This window comes from Acipenser ruthenus, unplaced genomic scaffold (assembly GCF_902713425.1).
Source record: "Acipenser ruthenus unplaced genomic scaffold, fAciRut3.2 maternal haplotype, whole genome shotgun sequence".
Classification (NCBI taxonomy): Eukaryota; Metazoa; Chordata; class Actinopteri; order Acipenseriformes; family Acipenseridae; genus Acipenser; species Acipenser ruthenus.
In genome coordinates, this window is record NW_026708230.1 from 16,416 (window position 1) to 39,628 (window position 23,213).

General features: G+C 34.4%; 1 protein-coding gene across 6 annotated transcripts in view; it reads right to left on the minus strand.

The window, feature by feature from the left end:
* The window catches only part of LOC117426468 (nck-associated protein 1), a 53,768-nt gene that overhangs the window by 11,820 nt on the left and 18,735 nt on the right, over positions 1-23,213 (minus strand). For 4 of the 6 annotated variants that reach the window (XM_034044052.3, XM_034044050.3, XM_034044056.3 and 1 more), the window contains 22 exons: positions 22,783-22,873; positions 22,153-22,290; positions 21,709-21,757; positions 21,133-21,289; positions 20,961-21,017; positions 18,797-18,893; positions 18,423-18,529; positions 17,922-18,054; positions 16,467-16,548; positions 16,121-16,179; positions 12,434-12,579; positions 12,123-12,255; positions 10,085-10,204; positions 9,438-9,577; positions 8,587-8,718; positions 7,988-8,206; positions 6,763-6,893; positions 6,029-6,126; positions 4,879-4,972; positions 4,380-4,462; positions 4,113-4,193; positions 3,559-3,652 (listed from right to left, as the gene is read on the minus strand). In XM_034044052.3, the coding sequence (XP_033899943.1) occupies positions 3,559-3,652; positions 4,113-4,193; positions 4,380-4,462; positions 4,879-4,972; positions 6,029-6,126; positions 6,763-6,893; positions 7,988-8,206; positions 8,587-8,718; positions 9,438-9,577; positions 10,085-10,204; positions 12,123-12,255; positions 12,434-12,579; positions 16,121-16,179; positions 16,467-16,548; positions 17,922-18,054; positions 18,423-18,529; positions 18,797-18,893; positions 20,961-21,017; positions 21,133-21,289; positions 21,709-21,757; positions 22,153-22,290; positions 22,783-22,873 (2,441 nt within the window). The remainder of the gene's footprint in view (positions 1-3,558; positions 3,653-4,112; positions 4,194-4,379; positions 4,463-4,878; positions 4,973-6,028; positions 6,127-6,762; positions 6,894-7,987; positions 8,207-8,586; positions 8,719-9,437; positions 9,578-10,084; positions 10,205-12,122; positions 12,256-12,433; positions 12,580-16,120; positions 16,180-16,466; positions 16,549-17,921; positions 18,055-18,422; positions 18,530-18,796; positions 18,894-20,960; positions 21,018-21,132; positions 21,290-21,708; positions 21,758-22,152; positions 22,291-22,782; positions 22,874-23,213) is intronic. The other 2 variants (XM_034044053.3, XM_034044051.3) reach the window with 2 other exon arrangements.

A 23,213-nucleotide genomic window follows, 5' to 3' on the forward strand; every position in this document is an offset into this window, starting at 1 on the left:
TTGAAAGGTCACAAAATTTGTGAAATGGTTTCAGCCTGTGTGTACTCAAAGTGGTTTAACTTGTAGATAATTTCTCTCAGGTATATAAAGACTTTCAAGCTGCAACTAACAAAGCAACCATGAAGACCAAGGAGCTTTCGAAACAAGTCAGGGATAAAATGGTAGAGAAGCACAGAGCAGAAGGGAACAAGAACATTTCAAAAGGTGCTGATTATCCCTCTCAGCACAGTGAAATTCATCATTAAGAAGTGGAAGATGCATCACACCACCCAGATCAGGTCGCCCTCCCAAACTGAGCAGCTGGGCAAGCAGGAAACTGGTTTGGGATGTCACTTTGAAGCCAATAATGACCTTGAGAGATCGGCAAAGTTCTGTGTCTGAGATGGAAGTCAGTGTTCACACATCAACAATAAGCCGGTCCCTACACAAAGCTGGCCTGTATGGACGGGTGGCAAGAAAGAAGCCATTACTCAAAAAAGCCTCATCTTAAAGCATGTATGGAGTTTTTGAAAAAGCATGTAGATGATACTGCAGACAGGTGGAAAAAGGTTTTGTGGTCAGACGAGACAAAAATTGAACTTTTCGGTCTAAATTCCAAGCGTTACGTCTGGCGCAAGCCCAACACTGCACATCACCCAGTCAACACCATCCCAGCTGTCAAGCATGGTGGTGGCAGCATCATGTTACGGGGATGCTTCTCTTCAGCAGGGACTGGGAAGCTTGTCAGGATAGAGGGGAGAATGGATAGTGCAAAGGACAGGCAAATCCTTGAGGAAACCCTGCTGGAGTCAGCCAAGACTTTGAAACTGGGGAGGAAATTCACATTTCAGCAGGACAATGACCCGAAGCACAAAGCCAAAGCCACACTGGAGTGGTTGAAGAAGAAAATAATTAATGTTCTTGAGTGGCCCAGTCAAAGTCCCCAACATACTTATCCGAACTTTAGCAATTTTCCCGTGAAGAATGGGCAAAAACGTCACTATCCTACTGTGCAAAGCTAGTAGAGACCTATCCAAAAAGACATAGCAGTAATTGCTGCAAAAGGTGCTTCTACCAAGTACTGACTTAAGGGGCCGAATACTTATGCAATCAGTAAATTTCATTTTGTACATTTTCTTTGCAAGTTTTGCTGTCATTTAATCTCCTCCTCATATAACAGTGTTCAATTTAACCACTACAGCTTTGACTAAAAAATGTTTGTTTGAAAAACTGTGCATACATTATTTGTAATTCAACAAAATGTGACATTATTGGTAGGGGGTGAATACTTATGCAAACCACTGTGTGTATTTGTGTGTGTGTGTGTGTGTGTGTGATTATATTTATTATATATATATATATATATATATATATATATATATATATATATATATATATATATATATATATATATATATACACACACACACACACACACACACACAGTGCCTTGCAAATGTATTCAGACCCCTGACCAATTCTCTCATATTACTGAATTACAAATGGTACATTGAAATTTCGTTCTGTTGATATTTTATTTTAAAACACTGAAACTCAAAATCAATTATTGTAAGGTGACATTGGTTTTATGTTGGGAAATATTTAAGAAATAGTATAGTATTCAACCCCCACACATTAATATTTGGTAAAGCCACCTTTCGCTGCAATAACAGCTTTAAGTCTTTTGGGGTATGTACCAGCTTTGCACACAGTGTCGGAGTGATTTTGGCCCATTCTTCTTGGCAGATTTGCTCCAGGTTGTTCAGGTTGGTTGGATGACGCTTGTGGACCGCAATTTTCAAATAGTGCCACAGATTCTCAATGGGATTGAGATCAGGACTTTGACTGGGCCACTGCAGGACATTCACCTTTTTGTTCTTGAGCCACTCCAATGTTGTGGCTCAACTTTTGCAAGGCACTGTATATATATATATATATATATATATATATATATATATATATATATATATATATATATATATATATATATATTTCTAACTCATCCCTGAATTGATCTACTGTAGGTCTCCTTTCTCAAACATTTTCCATGCCTTAGTGTGAAGCCTTCTTTCAAGCTCCCCTTTCTGATCTATATCTTGTTATAATGCACAGCTGAAAACTTGACGCCGAATAGAATATTAGCTCTGTGCCGTGACCTTTTATGTCCTGCCCTATACTGATGTCTTATTCAGCTGAATTCTTTTTAACATCTCAGACCTAATCTCTATCTATGTCTTAGTTTGGGTCAGTCACTTAAGTTAAAAAAAATAAATCCTATTGAGAATATAGCTGTTAGAAATTATTACTTTGCCTATTTGTGTGATATTTTGGCACATGTTTTTCAACAGGGAAACAAAAAAACAGGCACATTAAGATTTGTATTACAAACTGTTCCACCAATATACTTAAAAAAAATAAAAATAAAAAAAACACCCACTAGCTATTACGATCTAGGAGCATAAATAATTGGACATGTTACTAATAAATACATTTACAAAATAGCATACCTTCAAAATATTAAATTCTATCTTTACAGAATCCTAAAAACCTTAAGGATTCTTCAAGTATCAGTTTTACAATAAGCATGGGACTGAGAGTCACATCAACATGGTATTTTTAAATGTAATTCTAAATGTACCTGTATTTCAAATTGTTTATTACACCAATGACAGCAGAATACAATATTCAACACTATGGCCAATTTTTGGTAAATTATGAGGCAATGTTATAAAACTACTTTGTGATCAAATCCATATGTCTTATTACCACTACGCTACCTAACCATGCTTTTTTCATTATATGGACACAGTTGATAGCACAGGATGTAATATCTACCTTAAGACAAATTACATAACCCTATATAATTACAATTTAATATACTGGTAAGTCAGTAACTCAAAAGGGCTGAGATTTAGGGTTTGGCAGCAGGTTCATAAAATGACTGCCACATAAGGAATATTTTTTTCTTGTATGTACATATGGCTGAAATTCACCTGGAGAATCATAGAATACAGGCTGTGTACCAAATAAAAAGCCAATATCTCAAAGTGTTAAATCTGTATCATCTGGAAAACAAAATGTCACCTCAATATGGCAGCCACAGTTTATGAGATGTGAGCAGTTGAAATAGCAGAGGTAATTGATAATTGTATGCAAGGTCCACACTTAAAGATGCAATATAAATAAATGCAAAAAAAGGCAAAAAGTGATTAACAAATAAACATGCTATATAAACCATGCGTGCTTTTAGTAAGTTGGCTTAGATAATCAGTTCTCCAAAAAAGTTGGTAATTCCCTACATTCATAGTATGCTTCTATAAAATGTAATTCTATGGTTCTGAAGAGAAAGACTTCTTAGCCCAACTAGACAAGATCTTGCACATATGGCAAGTTTCCTGATTTCTTATGTAGCCCGGCCTACTGTACACTTATGAAAGAAAGCCAGTCCAGAAAGGTAGGCATGGATACTAAAGTCAATTTTGAGGTTTTCTTGTATAATTTTTTTTGGAATGTTGTTCATTTTAAGCACGTGAAAAACAAAATCAGGGATTGAATCTTCTACTGCCAACAGTGACTTACCAGACTTCTGGGAAGATAATGCCACAACTAGGGCTGGGTCAATCTCACAGGGCAAGCCTGCAGCTGATGAAAGCTCATAGACATTCATTGCCACCTGATGACAAAAACCCACAAAAATTACATTTTACAATTTAGTAAAAAAAGTCAATAATGGTGGCTTACGAGACGTAGACTTCATATAATAATGTAATAATGTCTGTGGCGGTTTATTTCTGCAATATTTCACATCTCTGTCATGCATTTCAGCGCTACACAAAGGTGCAGAGAGCAAAACACTGGGGTCATAATTAAATGTTGTTGTCAATTCATAAATGACATGCTGTTTCTCAGTTCCACCTTATTAGAGAAAGATGCTGGGTCTAAAGAGAGCTTTACAAGCAGGGGTGCCATAGACTTTTAATAATCTGTACAAATTGACAAGTTTGTGTCTACACTAACTGGTCAATTAGGAGCCCCACCTTTGCCGCAACGACAACTTGGAATATGTCCAATGAGTATAATTTATTTTCTTAGAAATGATAAAACAAAACACTGACAGTTAAATATATAATTACCTTCATATCCGTTTCCCTTGGTATGTGGTCCTTAAAGTCCTGAATTGAGCTTACAAGGAACGGAATGTGACAGGATAACACCTGAAGAAGCATATATAAAATGTGGAGAGAGTATAGGACAGAATTTAAAATGATTAAAAATGACTTGCTTACATACATTTTTCATAAAGTTTCCATAAAGTCATATAGTGCAAATAAGGTTATTTTAAGGTTATTTTGAGGCCAGAAAGATATAGAAAACTCAAAATACAAATTAAATGATCTTACGTCTCGAAGTGCTTCCTGGGCTAGCGAGCGGAATGAGAGAATTACACCAATAATGGTCATCCTTTTCAGTACACTGTCAACTGCTAAAATATAAAGAGAAAAAGAAAAATGTTTTTAGGCTTGAATTTAAATACACAAAATGACTAGGGGACCAACTCACAAAACACTGAAACAGATGCATGATTATCAAAAAAAATAAAAAATAAAAAGTGCTATACCAACAAATACTAATCCTTCACGGGGATATAGACTGAACACAGTGTAGGTGTTACATAATTTATACTTTATCTTAAATTTAAGACACATTTTCTACTCTGAACCTAAACAACTACAAATGTGAACACTTGAATCTATATAATTTATAACACATGATTATATCACAGAACAGTTCAGCACAACTTAAGTGCAATAACAGTTTATTGGTAAAGAGCAATGTATTGAGTTGAACTGGATATTGTATTGCCAGTGTTTGCAAAGTGAGATGTTGACGAGTACCCACATGATAATTTCTTGAACAGTGCTGCCATCTGGTCTGGTTTGTCAAAGCTGGTCCTCATTTGCGTAAGCACTTCAACATTATCCACCACAAGTTTCTAAAGGGAAGAAATGTAGATAGTTGAACAACTGTAAATTATTTTCAAAATACTTCTAGATTTAAGACAACACCACCCCCACCCCCCCAACCAACACATCTTACGGTGCCAGGGAGTCACTTTTGGGTATTTAGAAATCTCTATTTTTATTTATTTCTTTTAAATTTAGACGTTGCCAATGGTTTTTAACCCGGTTTTCTCCCAAATTATAATTTTTATCCCGGTTCACTGCTGCAACACCCGCGCCGACTCGGGAAACGGTGACAGACACACGTGTCCTCCAAAACGTGTCCTGCCAAGCTGTCTTTTTTCGTGCTGCAGGTCTACAGCGAAGCCAACAGACACATAGTGCCGGAGGACAACACAGATATGAGTGGCTTCTACAGCAGACCAGCAGGCGCCCTATCGGCCACAGGAGTTGCTGGTGCGCGGTGAACTGAAGATTACCCTGCCGACCTGAACCCTTCCGGGCAGCGCTCTGTCAATTATGTGCCGCCCCCCTGGGAACTCCCAGCCATGATCGGCGATGGCATAACCTGGACTCGAATCAGCGATCTCCAGGCTACAGGGTGCATCCTGCAATCCACATGGAGCGCCTTTACTGGATGTGCCACTCGGGAGCCCCCTAAATCTTTTTATTCTTTAGCGTTCAAAAGAGGTCACTGTCACTCTGTGTTACTATAATTTAAAAAAATTATAAAATAGAAGTGTTAAAACACTAAAATGATAAAAGATAAAGTGAAAAGGCACACAGACAACCAACAAACAAAACAATAACACACATTTACTTAAACCAGGTTAAAACAACTTGGTTGATCAGTGAACTTTACCTATGAAACTTACATTGGCTCTGTGGGAAACACCTCATTAGCAAACAATGAAAAGTATAACTTTAATAGGGTTAGCATGGTTTCCAAAATGTCATTATTTTACTGGCTCTGTCTTGTCTTTTCTCTGCCAATACAAAGTTTATTACACTGCTATGTTGCCCAGAGTCTTGCCCTTCATATCTGATATTAACCAACAATACTTGCTGAAATGGAAGCATAACCTTGCCTTGAGTTCAGCCACCTGGGAAGAAATGTGCCACATCAGGCTTTCACTGAGGAACTTCATACCATAGGGACCCAGCAGCTCAGAAAGAGCCCTCATCTCTGGGAGAGAAAAATACAGCTAATGTAACACCCAGGTCTCAATACAACATTACTTAAAGCAACTAACACAGTATTAAAACACAATATACAAATACAAACATGAGCTGTATAACAAGAATGTTTCATTTTTTATATATATATTTTTACTTTTTATATGAATTGAGGATAACCAAAAATAAGGCAACATGCCAATCAACCTTATTCTTTCAGAAATCATATGTAAATTTGGAAGGCTCTTCTAATGTTCTTTTGGTCTGACGAGTTCAGCATATTCTTGGTATAGATACAGTAGGATACAGAATTATGACCCTCACATGCAGTAGTCAAATAAGTGTCCTTTTATGAACTGGCCACTTAACAGTCCCTGAGCAAAGATAGAAATAGTAAAGTAACAACTGATACAAGAAACAAAGGGTTTACAGAAGAGAAGTCCAAACAGCAATCTATCTACAGTAATCGATATTTGATTAAACATCTGAATATATTTCATCCAGTTTGTGAGATTTGTATTATTATTATTATTATTTTTATTAATTGATGACACTTCATATAAAATGTGTGGATTAGTTTCTAGAGATCATCTGCTCAAATGTGGGGTTATAATTCTGTACCCTACTGCCTTTATAGTTCTCTTACCTGAAATGTCTGAATATTCCTCTGCATTAAAAGTTAGCTCATTTTCTGTAGGCAGATTCACAAAGGCCTTCATTGCTGGGAAGTATGCAATGTGTCCATTGCTCACTTGCCTCAGTAAAGTTTCCAGATACCTGTATTAAAAAAAATAAAATAAAGAGGAGAGAGATATTTTCTTAACTTCATACAAATACATGGTGTATTTCCCACAGGACTTCCAAATCATGCAAAATCCTGTTGCCAACAATTTAAAACCATACTTAACCCTTTGCGGTCCTATGTCGGACCTGGTCCGACATTGCAATTATTCCTATCCGGTCCAATGTCGGACCCTGTCCGACATCATCAAAAAAACGCAAAAAACGGGTTTCTAGTCGTTTTTTCTCCGGAAAAAGCCGAGAAAACCATTCAATGGCCGAGTGGGAGCGACAGGAGCCAAGACAAGTCGAGAAAAAAAAAAAAAAAAAAAAAAAGGGCGTATCTCATGATTAGTCATACTTGCTGCTGGCATCAGATAGGGCGGTCATAAGGAAACACGCTGGCTGATGCTGCATCAGCGCACAGAGAATATCACAGACATTTGCAGAGCTTTTTTGAGATGTTATAGTAATAAAATAATGACTTGGATCGCATTATTGAGGAGTTTGGTGATAAAACGAGTGATCAGGAGATGATTGATCGGTATGTACGACTATTATTATTATTTATTTCTTAGCATAGGTGAAAGCTATAGCGAACGAAAGGGTGGGGCGGGGCTGGAGATGCCTAGTGAGTGCTTTGTTGATATGCAGGGCCTTTTAAACCCATTTGACTGTGGAAAAAAAAAAAATTTTAAACAGCGTGTCTAAAATTAACTGCGAGTGTGAAAAAAAATTGGACCTGACGCGCCTGACACGCACTTAATAAATGGACTGCAAAGGGTTAAAATACAAAAAAAATAAATGACAGAACATGCAAACAAATCAAATGTGACATTAAAAGTCTCTTTGGGGCATACATTTGTAAACCCATTTAATCTCGGGGGATGCATTAATTAGCTCTGTCTTGTTAATTGAAATCCTCTGCTGACACTTCGGAATTTAATTAACAAGACAGGAGGTCTAACCAAGTAATACAATAGTAATTGTGCATTTAAAAAAAAAAAAAAAGTTAAACATCAGAAATAATTTAACGTAGGTAATGTTTCTAATAGAAATCGAATACATGACATGATTCTTCAGGCACTAACCAGTTGGTGTACAGGCTGGTTATCGTAGGCTCTCCATGACTATCCAAATGTTGGGTTTGCTGTAGGAGGACGTTGTTGAACACTCTTGTAATGTCAATTTGTACATAGTTTTCAATGGACTGTAGCACCGTCATGTAAGCCCTTACACTTGTCAACAGCTCAGAGGGCTTTGCAATCTCTTGTGTTGCCTGATTGTACATAGTCATTCCAACAATGGATCTGAAATGAATTTGAAATAAACATTTGTTTACATTATGAATCCTTATTTAAATTTTTGATATATATATATATATATATATATATATATATATATATATATAATTTTATTTATTTATTTATTTTTTACATTAGAACATATTTCATAACCAAATAAGGTAAACCATGGCAGCATGTTTGAAAACAAATAGTTAAACCATAAAATGTAAAACTTAAATAAAAATCTTGTTAGAAATACATATTTAAAATCCAAGTAAGAGCCAGGCACTCTGAAAATCCCTATCAGCATTTCAGAGGGATTAAGAACCATTTCCTGAACACCTTGAATTGCCAAGTGTTTAAATGTAATGGGAGCTGCAAGTACATAATCGAGTCTGACTTACTTGGTGAAGCGGATCTCCAGATGTGAAGTCAAATATTCCCTTGGAGTGAAGGTGTGCTCCCAAACAACCATATTTGGTACATAATTGATAGAGAAACAAAGTTCAGAAAGAGCAGTGTGTAGTTTGTCCAAGCTAAAACAAATAAATAAAAAACACAACAACAAGCATTAACATAAAAAAAGATAATTTTCTTTGGATATTTAACATTGTAAATCAGCATCAACATTTAAATCAGATTAGCCTTCCCTCATAAATTACAGGGATAATTAATTTTCTCTCAAGCCATTATGGATTTATTTTCATTAAAGAAAAAAGAAAACATTTATTTTTTCATCTATGGATGAACAGCAAGATGCTATGCCATATATGCCTTGCTGTTTGGCAAGTATCCTTTGATGCATACCACCCAGGTTAACAGGAATACTCTAACACTACCCACAATCCCTCTGTCCCTGTTATGACAATAACAGTCCTAACACGTGGCTGATTAATCAGTGTTCTGTCTACTCCATCTCACCAAGCTCTGATTTGGGGGTCTTCAAATAGCTCACAAAGTATCTTGCCTAGAACTCTACGGGGTACACCAACCTTTCTCCTTACCATGAAACTAGGCTGCTATGTTGGTCTCCTCCCACACCACCTCAAGCTCTATTTGCAGCACAGTATTTAAAGTCTGTAATACTGTAAATATTCTATGATTCACTCAAAATACATAAATTAATGTTTTTAAAGTAACAACGTGCAACCAAACGCACAGAAGGTTTTTGTCTTCCAGAGTCCAAGGTAAGTGTGTTCATTTTTAATATCTTTGTATTGTTCAATAAAAGGGAACAATGGCACAGTTTACTCACTTGGTAACTAGAAGCCTATTCTTTCTCATGCTCTCCACTCCAGGCTTCTCTCGCTCAGGTTCTCCTTTCTTTCCAGTCTGTTTTTTAGACTTCTTGTTCACTGCTTGACTGATGGTTTTGGCACAATGTTTTGGCAGTAACTGCATTTAAGAGGAAAAGGAAAATCCCTTAGAACAGTTGTTACATTTCCATAAAAAATAATGACTTTAGGTGTGTGTGTGTGTGTCTGGGGAGTGTCAGTGAGCATATTTTTACAGACATGTTTCAGTACTGTTAAGAGAACTTCAGTTTCAATAATGAAAAACATAAAATGGCTTGGATAAATTAGACATAGTATAGGGACTATTTTGCAGTGGTAGAAGAATACAAAATGTAATTTAAAAGTTACTGTTTTTTTAAATCTTACTGTTTTCTTTTTATAAAATTAACAAAGATCAATTTTATATGCATAATAACCCACTCCAGGGTGTGTGGTATGACCATTCTTACTGCCCTTCCCAGGCTTTACATTGTGCCTCACACGCACATGGGGTTTTAAGTAAGAAAGAAAGACCACATGACCATGAAGGAAGTTTATATTTCGTTATTTTATAAGATGCACAATAAATTGCTGCCAGCGTAAACCATTTCACCAATCATCATTTTACCTGGTCACTAAGAGTGCACTGTTCTGTGCAGATGTCTGTAATGAGATTTCGAGCTTGTTTTGCCATTTCATCCAAAAACATGTTACACAAAGAGAGACTCCGATCTCCAATATGATGTCGCTGCAAAAAAAAAAAAGAATTAAAAAAAAAAAAGTTACTGTTAGTTTAGAAATGTTAAATTACTGTTATGAGACTATGAGATACGCGCTCCTTATAATGACATTTTTTATATCTATTTTAGAGCTACCATAAGATAACTATATTACATGGGTTGTGTCTTACTGAAAAATAAATACAGATTGATATTAAGAGATGCGTTTACTATTCTAGTTATCTGCATCTGCAGAAAGAATGGCATTGATCTATATTTGAGACATTCTACAAATAATTACGTCTGAATTTAAAAATCTATTCTTAATTGGCAGTGTTATGCAAGACTAGATGTATAATTTCAGAGACTGTTCACTATTTTCAGCTTTCAGTTTCTTTGAAGCACACATCCTGTTGTAGTCAGCAGTTTTACTTTTGGCTGAGAATGTAAAGTGTAACGCCACAGTAAAATTCACTTTTCCATGTTTTGTTTTCCTTGAATCTTACAAATCAATTTACAATATTATTAAATCTAAAGACATTACATGTATAATAGAAAAGCGATATGATATATTGTACATAGGTACCAGTAGGCTGTGTCTAATTTTAACTAAGGCTAAACATGACCTTTGCTGCTAACTTCCTGATCTTTACTGTTACTATAAATTGTTCTCAAAGAGATTTTTTGCCCTTGATGGATATTTTCTTGGAAACTTTTAGTGCTTCTCCAACATAAATAAAGTTTGCAGCTGTCTAAAGCTGTGTAGAGTGGACATAGGAAGAGGAACATTTTAGAGACATGCTGAGAAAGGGAGTTGAATGTTTGAATAAGGGAAATCCAAGCCTTGTATGGCTCAATAAATCTCTTTTATTCCTTTAAGTGCTTTCAGATTCACAGTTGTGTAAAGCCTTTTTTTTCTGAACACTGATTGCATTACAACGCCTTGTAGACAGTTTTTTCATGACACAGTTAGCGAAGTAGGAATAAAAACAAAAACGTATATTTTATTTACAAGGCTGGATGACTACCAGTGTTGTGCTTCGGGACACACTACTTCATGTTCCATGAAAGTAATCAAAAAGTTGAATTGCCAACTCATTAAAGCATGTTTTCCTAGCCTTACATAAACTACAACTTCTCCAGCTGTGAAATTTGAGTTAAGTAAAACATAATAATAATATAAAAAAGTCAGTTTCTGACTTTGTATTACACAATGTTCCAGTTACATATATTGGCTCTATTCCTTTCCTCAGTAAGATACTTTCCTACTCTCGCAGATATATCACCCTATCAGTTTGACATGAATAAGCACTGAAAGCAGTCCTTTCCCAGGCTGCCATGTGTTTTTGTAATCCCTTTTTTTTTTTTTTTAAATGAATGTTTGACACTGTTTCAAAATCTACCCTTTTTAGTTTACCCTCTTTGAAATTAGTGATTTATCAAGACTGAAAAATAAAAGCTGCTCTGTAGTACTGGAGATTAACCATTTGCTTTTGAATCTACTTGTGATAGAAAAGAAACCCTGTATGCTCTCTAGTACATTTAAAACATAGCACAGACTGGTAGATATATACAGTGCTGCCTGTATTTTTTGATTGACAAATCAGTTAATTTATGGTTGGGCCAAGCTGACTGTATATTGTACATGTCATGATTTCTGATGTTAGTTCAATAAAGAAGGCACACTATTTATCTATATATCTTGAAATGTGTGTGTTTCTGTGAACATAAACAAAGCAACCCGTGTCACAGTAAAGTACATTCACTTGCATGACCTTGGAGGATATACAGACACATTAGTTTGTGGTTCAATCACTGGAAAGCCAAGACTACCAGATAAATTGCTGATGCAGACATCTAGCAATTTAGCTTTACTGTGCAGTACAGTATATTCTTATGGTAACATACAAACATGCATACTTTGGTTGTATACTATTAGATTCTTACCTCTTCGGGGCACAGCTCGTGGGTACAACTCATGAAATGGGTGCAAACCAGCGGGAAAGAAATGGAGTATCTGGACTGTGAAGGCAGCTCCAAGCACTGCTGGAACATCTTCTCAAAAGCACGACTGTAAAAGCTATTAGAGTAAATACATTTTATACTCTATGCAAATATCTAAAATTAAGATACAATTACTTCCCATGCACAAAAAAAAATATATATATATATAAAGATGTATAATATATTAAGAGGTGTTTTATTAAACACTATAAATGCTATAACAAGAAAAGATACATGTAACATGCTTTTCTTACCAGAATATGGAGAGATCAGACGTTTCCACCAACATTTCCACCAAGGAGTCCACCATTTTAGTATGAAAAATAATAGTGTTCATCATCTTGCCAAGTTCTCTGTGATCTGCCAAACCCAGTGAAGCCTTGGATACACTGGTATAAGCCTATCTCAAAAAGAACACAACCGCAGTTAGTGGACTAGTAATACCAATATTTAATAGACAGTTTGGGTATTTTTCAGTGTAAGTAACACAACAGCTACAAATCAATACACTTGAAAAACAAAACCGCACACTCTAGAAATTCAGAAACTATCCTGGATTCTTTCTTTTGCACACCAATTTAAATCTCCGAGTTAAATCTCTCAGGCATAACATTGAAAGATCGTCGTCCACACACACTTCCTCTATGCCAAGAAAGTTGGTGAATTAGGTGCCAATTCCTAACAAAATGTTTTTTTTTTTTTTGTTTTTTTTTAATGATATTTAATTCTCACACAATTAATTTGAATTAAGCCTGAACATGTCAACTAGAAACTGCACTCAGGTCGGTCAGCGTTGTGCCAGATGTCTGGGGTGTCAGAGAAGAAAGGAAAGAAAGCAAACAGTTTCTCCAAGCTGTGTCACTTTATTGCAACTAGACAATTTGTTTCTGTCTGTAGGTAGACTGGTTACACAATTTACACCAAAAAATAAATAAATCTCAGAATTAATTCAATAAAAAGATAAATGTCGATGTCTAAAGTATACACTTTGCAAAATGTAAAAAAGTCATGTTACAGGTGTCAGCATCACCATGGAAAATTAACCACCATGGACGTCAAAACTCACAATTCTCAATAAAAATGTAATATATAGGCCTACATGCAAAGTTTCCACTTTATTCACCTGTTAACGATTTAATCTATTAGAAGGCACAATAAAAATGTAGCTGAAACACTTGCTGCTTTAAAAGGTATGTAAATTGTGGTTTAGATTCCCAGAAATACAGCATAACAAAAATAAATCAGATTTCATTCTTTTGGAAGAATCAGACATTATGTCAATGCATTACGTTAATCAAAACAAGAGCTTTTTTAATTACTGCCAACTCTAGGGTTACTGCCAAGAATTTACCACATGCAAAATTACATTAAACAGGTGCTGATCCCAAAATACAAATAATGTAGGATTTTTTTTTTTTTTTTTTTAGAGATGGTAGCAAGACCACTGGCCAACAAAACACATTTCAAACATTAGTCCTTTATACAGTGTGGGATCTAGCCTAATCACCATTTTAAGAAATGGAGATGAAAAAACATTTAGGAATGGCCAGTGTCAACATTTTATTCCCACCACATACTGTGCCGCAGACAAAGATAAAAACAACTGCAACAGCAAAATCAAAATTAGCTTGTTGAGTCAGAAAGAGAGTCGTCAGTCAACTCTTTTGCCTATCTATGTAGAATTACAGTAGGTATACAAATGAAACACACACAAGATGTCATATTCAAGATAAAGCAGACAAATAATGAATGAGTTTAAAAAACATTACAGAATACTGTGTTTGTGTTATCGTGTAAATGTATTCTGGATGAGGGGTGTGATTTATGTTAGGACACAACATATTACAATGCAGGTGTAATGCACTTTGTTTTAGTTAGAACATGAGCTTCTGCATTCTGAACCATCTGCAATCTGCACTAATGTCTATTTGGAAGACCAGCAAATAAAGCACTAAAGTAATTGATTTTTTAGGCCACAAAAGAGTAAACTAAGCTGTCTGCATCAAAATGAAATCGCTGGATATCCAATAAACACTGGAAAAACACTGGAAATGGTTACTCAGTTCGTTGACTTTACCCCTTTCCCAGCCAAAAAAGAAATAACCTACAAAAAAAAAAAATCCAGTTCAGTCAGGCAATGTCCGGCCTTCCTGACTTGTATCTCGCATTGATTCGTTCTGAATACTTTAAACCCACCCCAACTACTAAGTGACAGCACATTCCTACATTTCTATTGGAGGATTGTAACACGCTTGCAAGATTTAAAACAAAGATGTTCTTGCTCGCAAGATTTAAGGCTATATTACAGTACAACGATAGAGAGTATTTACACGCTTGTGGAATTTAAAACAGAATTACAAATTGTGGCAAAATGTAAAAAAAAAGCCTAAACACACAAAAACTCCAGAATATGGCCATGACCATAAGGATTTCATTGTTGAAGACAGCAAAGAAAAGAAGGTACACATTGAAGTGTGCAAGTCCTGTCAAGTTAATACATAATGTGACAGAGGAAAAAAGACCAAGTATTTTGGAAATTATCAGAAAACAATAATTTCACACAGTATATAAAGAGCAAAAATCCTGAAAAAAAAAGATTTACATAAAAAAAACAAAAAAGAGAAGCCCTAATTAACCATTATGATTTGATACCACCCATGACTGGAATGATATACTTTCACTTAGCTTAAAGACTACAATTAACTTTGTAAATCAGTTAGCATGGATCATTTTTAAAATCTATCACAGCTGCCAAAAATGCATTTCATTTTGCTGCTCACAAACAGATGTTACAGCTGTTCTCACGTTGGCTCAAATGTAGTGTTAAGAATGTTGCCAGAGTCTCAATATTTCTTAAATTTGCACCAAGTGCTAGCAAATCAAATTTATTTCAAATATCAATACAAATATTTAAAAACATTAGTTTTTTGTTGTTCACAGATCTTTGCTTTGGTAACCTGTGGGGAAACATGTCAGTGAATAAAAACACGGACTTGAGAAAATAGTTGTGCAGCTGTGATAAAAACAGGTTCTCCAAACTAGCCTGCAAGCTTTTTCCAAAAAAACAAAAAAAAACAAAAAAAAAAACAAAGAGAACTCTTCCCAGTAAACTGCTTCTGGCTGTACTCTGCTTCTATCTCCCATGGCTGTTTTCTTTAAGCTATTGCTGTTTAAAAGATCAAACAAATCACATAAAAGAAAAACATTCCTCTCTTTTTTTTTTTTTTTTTTTTTTTTTTTTTTAAAAAGCCAGAAGCAATACTGGAGAGTGCATTGCGTCTCCTTTTTCAAGCAGCACTGGTTCAAATCTGCCAGAAAATTGCCTGTCAGGCTTGTCCTAAGCTTTCTGGGTATCATGAGCTCAATTATGTTTTAAGAAGTAAAGACCTTGGGTCATACTCAATTGATCTAAAAGGCAGCCAACTTTAATACAATCACTGTTTAAATAAAGTGCCCACAATTATGATAATAAAACATCTGACATTACACAGTCTCTTCATTATTATTATTTTTTTTTTTGTTATGTTTGGTAACCAGAACACCACCATTGGGTAAATCTGTACGTCATGTATAACACTGTCCACAACTGTCACAAAAATGCCTTGGAAAAATAATACTGTTTTAGAAATTGCAACACACTTCAATTAATGTTGCCCATAAATCAGTGAATTTTACTTTAAAGTCTTTTTTTTTTTCTTTCTTTCTTGCCTTATTTTGTGAAAGTCTTATTTTAATTTACCGCATGGAATGTCCAGAGAGATGTCAGAGGTGAAAGGTAACTAAAACCCAGAGATTCAGTATCAAATACTGGTTTTAGAAAAGCACTTAGAAGCCTTGACATGTGACAGTCATTGACAAGTAGTATTGTTAAAATACAAGGCAACATGATCCACGTAGGCCTTTTCAAGAATTAGTGTCTACAAAGTTACAACGGGACTTACCTGCAATCTGAACCAGTCAAGCCTCATGCCTCTGAAATCAAACACCTCCCCATCTTCAACTGAGAAAATAGATATACATTTATATATATATATATATATATATATATATATATATATATATATATATATATATATATATAAAAATTACATTCACTCAGGTTATAAAGCATAACACAATTTCTCATATATACCACGGATAATCTGAATCTGTTTACACAAGAAAAAAAAAAAAGACAATAAAAACTACACTGACCAGAATAGATATTAACCCGCTGTTAAACAGAAGTTTTGATCATCTTTGATTCTAATTACAGGACTGTACTGACATCTGCAGCATATAACAAACCTTGTTTTACACCGAGGGAAGTCATTGTGTTCACAAATGAAGACATGATGATTGACTCGTCTTCAGGGCAGACAGACAGATTCTGAAATAATAAAATGTAAATAAAATGTTTTACTTTTTGAAATGGCGTTTGGGGAATGATACAATAATACAATAAATAATATAAATTATATAAATAATAAAGCGTTGCCTATCACCACTTGTCAATATACATTTATATATTGTTTTAAAAAGCTCCAGTTGTGCTAGAGAACTACTTTTTAAGCATTACATCTTGTACCTCTCGCCTCAATCCTTACTCATTTCTCAAAAGTACTAAAGCAGGGTTTCCCAATCCTGGTCCTGGGAACCCACTGTGTCTGCTGGTTTTCATTCCAACTGAGTTCTCAATTATTTAATTAAACCCTTAATTGAACTGACAATGTGCTTAATTAGACCTTTTTACTTGTTTTCAGCTCTTAGACAGTTGCAGATTTCAGGTTAGCTATAACATTTTATAAGTAACTTTACAACTGAAAACAATAAAGGTCTAATTAAGCAAATGATCAGTTTCATTAAGGGTCTATTTAAGTAACTGAGAACTCAGCTGGAATGAAAACCAGTAGACACAGTGGGTCCCCAGGACCAGGATTGGGAAACCCTGTACTAAAGCACTTGCACCCCATCTAGTGGTTTTATATATATACACACACACACACACACACACAGATTTGCAGAAGTATTCACACCCCTGCAAAGTTTTCACATTTCGTTGGTACCTGAGCGTACTCCACGACGCTTTCAAATTAGACTTTACATGTAGAATCTACACAAACTACTCCACATTGATAAAGTTAAAAAAATGCATATACAATATAAATAAGTACGATTTACAGAGAAAAACAGATTAATCTCAGTTGCAAAGTATTCAATCAAGTATTGAAATTGGGATACTCAAATGCTTGGAAATTTTCTTGTATCCTTCTCCAGCTTTATGACAATAAATAATTTTCTACCTAAGGTCTTCAGATAGCTCTTTACTTTTTCCCATATTGACTTGCTGGTAATGACAGCAATCATCCTATGCTTAACCATTTTATACTCTAAGAATGTTCAACAATCTGGAATTTTCTAGACTTTAAGAAGGTTAAAGGTTAGGTTCTGCATTATCAGATTTAAATTTCACCTTGTAGACAATACTATCATAGCATCAAAGGGTATGAATACTTTTGAATTAGCATTTTTGGACTTTTGCAAAAAAATGCTGAAATAAATAATTGTAGACATCTATTTCTTGTAACTTTTTTTCCTCGTCCGCAAAAGCAAAACTTTTGCTACAAAAGATTTTTCTAAAATTCTTTGTTCGAGACATTTCTAGAAATTATAAATTTCCATTGGGGTATGTAAACTTTTGACTACAACTACAATTTACTTTATAACCACAACACATAGGGTTGAATTTAGCATATATCTTACCTGAACAAGTTCATTCAGTACAACAGCATCAAATCCAGATAAGTACTGCACATAATATCTCTGCATTACTGGTCCATATTTCCGCACATGTGCCCTCAGTTCTTCCATGTAAAATATCAATTCAGCAATATGTCTAAGAAAATAAATATGAGAACAAACTAACTGAGCACAATTCCTTTGAGCTAATCAAGATTGATTACCTTTGATTTACAGGATAAGTAAAACATCACAAGACAATGAATCCAAGGAATGATAACAAAATGTACAACATTGTTTTCAAAACAATTTTTTTTTTTGACATTCTGATTTAATTTTTTTTAACAATACCGGTATGTAACAATACGTAATTGAAAGAATAACTGTTGACTGTTCATAATATGGTACAGTGCATACTGTACTTAGCACATTACCTAAGTGGTAAAAATAATTAGATCATTTTGCAGACAGTAGTGTTTCAATACTTATGGTCGCCAATGTATACATACATTTACTCCCACTTACTTGTCTATGAAATCATCTGCACTTTTCTTCTGGATGTTATCAGCATGGCGAAGAAGCCAAATAATTTCATCTCGGGCAAAGGAAAGAGCCATAAATACAAAAAGTGCCTAGAAGAAATTAGGATTATTCTATTATATTTACCATAAATGGAGAATACATTACAAATGACTAATGACATTTATATTTGGATATAACATTTTGCCTGTAGATTTTCTACAGTCCTCTCTAGTTATTTTGAACATTGGAAATTTGGCAACCAACACTATTATTTCCATTTTATCAGATCAACAAAGTGCAACTTTTACACTACAAGCTGTTTTAATATACAAAATGGTAATGACTTCCTGACATGGGAAAGAAATGGACAACTGTACCTTTGGGCCCAATAATCCAGGTTGGTCAGCAAGAACTGTGGCTAGTTCTTTCAGCGCAGACCTTAAAAACTTGCGCCTTTCTCTGTGCATGGATCCACTTAAGGAATAATAATAAAATAATAATAAAAGATCTATAGCAGAGTACAGTCACATATATTACTGCTTCTACACTTGAAAGGCTTGCATATACTGATGACTACAATAACCATCTTTGTTTCTGGGAAAACAATATAATATGGAATTCTTTACTGGTATGTGTTTATACGGCTAATATATATATATATATATATATATATATAATATATATATATATATATATATATATATAATTACACACAAACACATAGATATATACATACACATTAGGGCTGTCAAGCGATTAAAAAAATTAATCGCGATTAATCTTGAGATTAAATTTTTTTTATATTGGTTAATCTTGGTTTTAATCGCATATTTAATTGACATAATTACTGCATCCATCTCATTCAAGTTTGTTTTATTATTATTATTAATTATTATTATTGTTATTATTATTATTATTATTATTATTTCAAAGTTCTTCTTACTACCTATGCCTTATATGGTCTTGTACCTTCTTATCTTCAAGATCTGCTGATCCCATATGTCCCTGGTTTAGTTATAATGTCCCTCATCTTTGGAACTTGCTCCCGATTCATATCGGGAATGCTAGCACAACTGAATCTTTTAACTCCTATTTGAAAACGTATTTGTTTGAGTCTGTTTATTTGTAGCTGGATTATACATTATAAATTTATTTTGTAAAGCGCCCTGGAATGCTTGCATGAAGAACGCTATATAAATGACATTTGTAATGTATTGTCGTTGTATTATTATTATAAATTATTATCATCATCATCACCAAAGAAACAACACAGCATAAAAAAAAAAAATGTTGTCCTATTTCTGGAATAATATTGTCGCCCCTTCTTTATAGTTGTATATTTATTTTTACAGAATTATCAGGAAAAACTCATTAGCTGGGAAATTGTTTGAACCAACTGTTAATCACAATTAAGTTTATTACTCACCTTAATGCATTTCAAATTATACTGTATATTTTCTTATAGGTTTACTTTGAAAGGGTATCCTGTACTGATTTTTTTTCTTTATTTTTTTTTTTTTTAAACAGCGATGAAAAACAAGTATTTGCTATTAATAACTTAATTGTCTAAATAACACAAAATAAAGCATTCACTGAGTAACGGATATATTCTCCTTAATTGTAAATACTGATAAATATAGATACATATATATAGATACACACACATATATATATATATATATATATATATATATATATATATATATATATATATACACACATATATATATACTGCGATCCTGAATTTCTAAAAGTGTACTCTGTCGAAACTGACAGGTTTCATTTATTGTTGTGTTGTTGCTAGAAAGTGTATTTTGAGAAGTACAAGCTTGTTTAGTACGCAGGTGGTGCTTCAGATTATACGTAGCCTATGTTTGTGATACTGAAAGTTTCAATTTGACTTTTAGTACTTGCAGTTATATGACTTTCTATGCAACCGCCGACTGCACTCATTGCGTTACATGCGCTCAAGTATATTAAAACGATGACACAGGAAATGACTTACAGTATGCTAAGAGGGTCAAGACAAAGGACTGTGATTAACGTGAGTTAACAAAATGAATCTCCATATATATTTTGATAATCCAGGGCTGGCAATTGGACGTGAAACAAGCAATGTGATTGGTCAAGCAAGTTCCAGCTGTCCGTATATCGATATTGCTTGTTCCACGTTACATTGCCAGCCCTGATTTATAAATACACACACACACATTAGACATTCTTTTTTTTTATCAAAAGCTACCCCAGTTTAGTCAGATTGTTATAAATATGTTATACATAAATATATTTTGGAAATACGTTTTGCTCTGTCTCAGAAAAAGATGACATCATCACAACAACTGTTCAATGCTCAGAATGCCTTAAGTTAAATTGTGACTTTAGAAATCATATATTATGTCCAGTTCTGAGCAAGTTCCAATGTCGGTTTTTTTTCTCTTCTAAATGATCAGTTCTACAGGTCTGTTTGTTAGAAGGCATATACAGACATTTATTCGTTTTGAATGCAACAAGATATACCAATATACTGGAAGGCATACTTACGCATGTGCTAAGGCAGCCTCTTTGCATTCTCTGATGTCAGTAATACGTTTGTTGTAGCTGAAACAAAAAAAAAAAAGAGAATACATCACAACATCAAACTTTCATTTTGCAGACAGTGAATGACATGATGCAAAGGGTCACTTCATGGGAGTTATATAACTAAATGACTTACCCTCTAATGTTCACAAATAAGTCTTCTGCAGATTTGTGAATATGGTAGACTTCATCTCTATAGAGGCAGAGGCAAGAGCTGCTTTGAAGGGCAAGCTTCCACAGACTAAGTGCGGCTGCATCCGTGTTCAGGACTCCATGACACAAAATAAACCCAACTAGGAGAAAAAAAAAAAATAGCTTTATTTGTAAAATATTGCTTAGTATTTCATGATCAAAGTAACATTGGATCTTTTCATGCAAAATATGTCTTGTTTGTTTTTAATCTATTTAAATTCACCACAGGGAGGCAGCACTGTGCCAAAGCACAGAAAACCGCACTATTTCTACCTACTCTTGCATCTGATGAAAATAAAATAGATTGGAGGGTATCAATTCATGAATAACATTTACTGTATGTATAATGTAGACTATTTATATTTGCAGACAGGTACATTCTACAGATATTTAATCTGACTGGACCACCTTGTGAACAATTAGGCTTTTATACACAAATGTATTCTGCTCCAGTTTACTTACTAGTTCAAACAAAGACTAGTATGAAGAACCAGGAATCTTAAAAGAAGATTTTACTTACAAACGATCCACTTCTCCATAGCATCCAGAGAAAGATATTCGCACGGCATCTGGAATGGAACAAAATGATTAGTCTTCGCTATAGAATCTCCATGCTAAAGTGTTAAAACACTCTGGATGGACAGCTTTAGAATGTATGCAATGAACCCCATTTTAATGGACAAACAGCTTCTGGGCCACTAAGGTTCATGAAATATCAGCATTTGTTTGACAATAAATAAGTCCAATAGTTACATACTGAACTAGCAGTGGTTTTGGAAATCAAGAAATGGAACAACTGTTTTATATTATTATATACAGAAACTTTACATTCCTGCTAGCTGAGGAAGACTGATGCCTCCAAACTGGGCAGCAATGTTACATTGAGAGCAAACTATTTAATAAATTAAGACTGAACAAAGCTGGAAACCTCAGCTAGTATATATGGCGAGGAAACATGTCTTACAGTGTCTGATTGAGCAGGGTTAAGCATTGTGCTCGGAGCGCTTATAAGACTGAGTAACTGGGCATTGCGCCACTGATCAGCGGAGAGATTTCGCCGAGGATACACCATCTGAAGTGAAAGCAATGCATCGGACAAGGCCTGCAAAAAAATTTAAAAAGTTGCTTTGACAAAGAAGTATTAAATACAGAGTACTAAAATGTGATTTTACATACTATACATATATTTTATGGATGACACAAATATCTAAATGACACAATGAAAAAAATAGTAAAGATTCAAATTTAAAATGTAATAAATCAAACATATATTTTATATAACCCTTAAATTCCAATTCCAGTTTGACATCACTTCATAACTAACTGTCATGGTTATTTACCTGATTACACATGAACTAGCACATTAATACAAACTTGTACAAAAGTTTAACAAACACATTACATACACAGGGCAGCTGGCTCTCTGAGCTAATATATATATATATATATATATATATATATATATATATATATATATATGCGCACATGAAGAGCGCTATATTCAAGCTCTTGCATATGTTCAAATTATTACTAAGCCTTTGCTGCACTGTGTAACATTATTTTGAAGATCTCGCAGATACCAAAAGGTTTTTACCTTGTTATGGGGCACAAATTCTTCCATCATCTTCTTCAAAGGATTTTCATAGTCAACAATCATCTGTCCAAGCCTGGGATACTCTCGGTCACTGGCCATTTGAAACAAAAAATAAATCTTTCTAATCTATCGATTAATCTAGACTTGATTTGGTTTTGATTCTTGTGTTAACACAAATGTATTTTGCAAAACTAAAGTAGTACACGCATGTGTGGAGGGTCTCAATCACATTCATATCTGTCAATTTTGTAAAAAGCAACATTTTCAAATGTTATCTGTAAGGTCATATGGAACCTAGGAGAATTAATAAAGTTTGGAGATGATTATTATACCCACTGGGCAAGGATATAAACAAATATTACCGATGTCAGTTCCATAAAAAAGCATGTCCCAAGGTCTAAATAAATAGCATATAGAACCACAAACACATA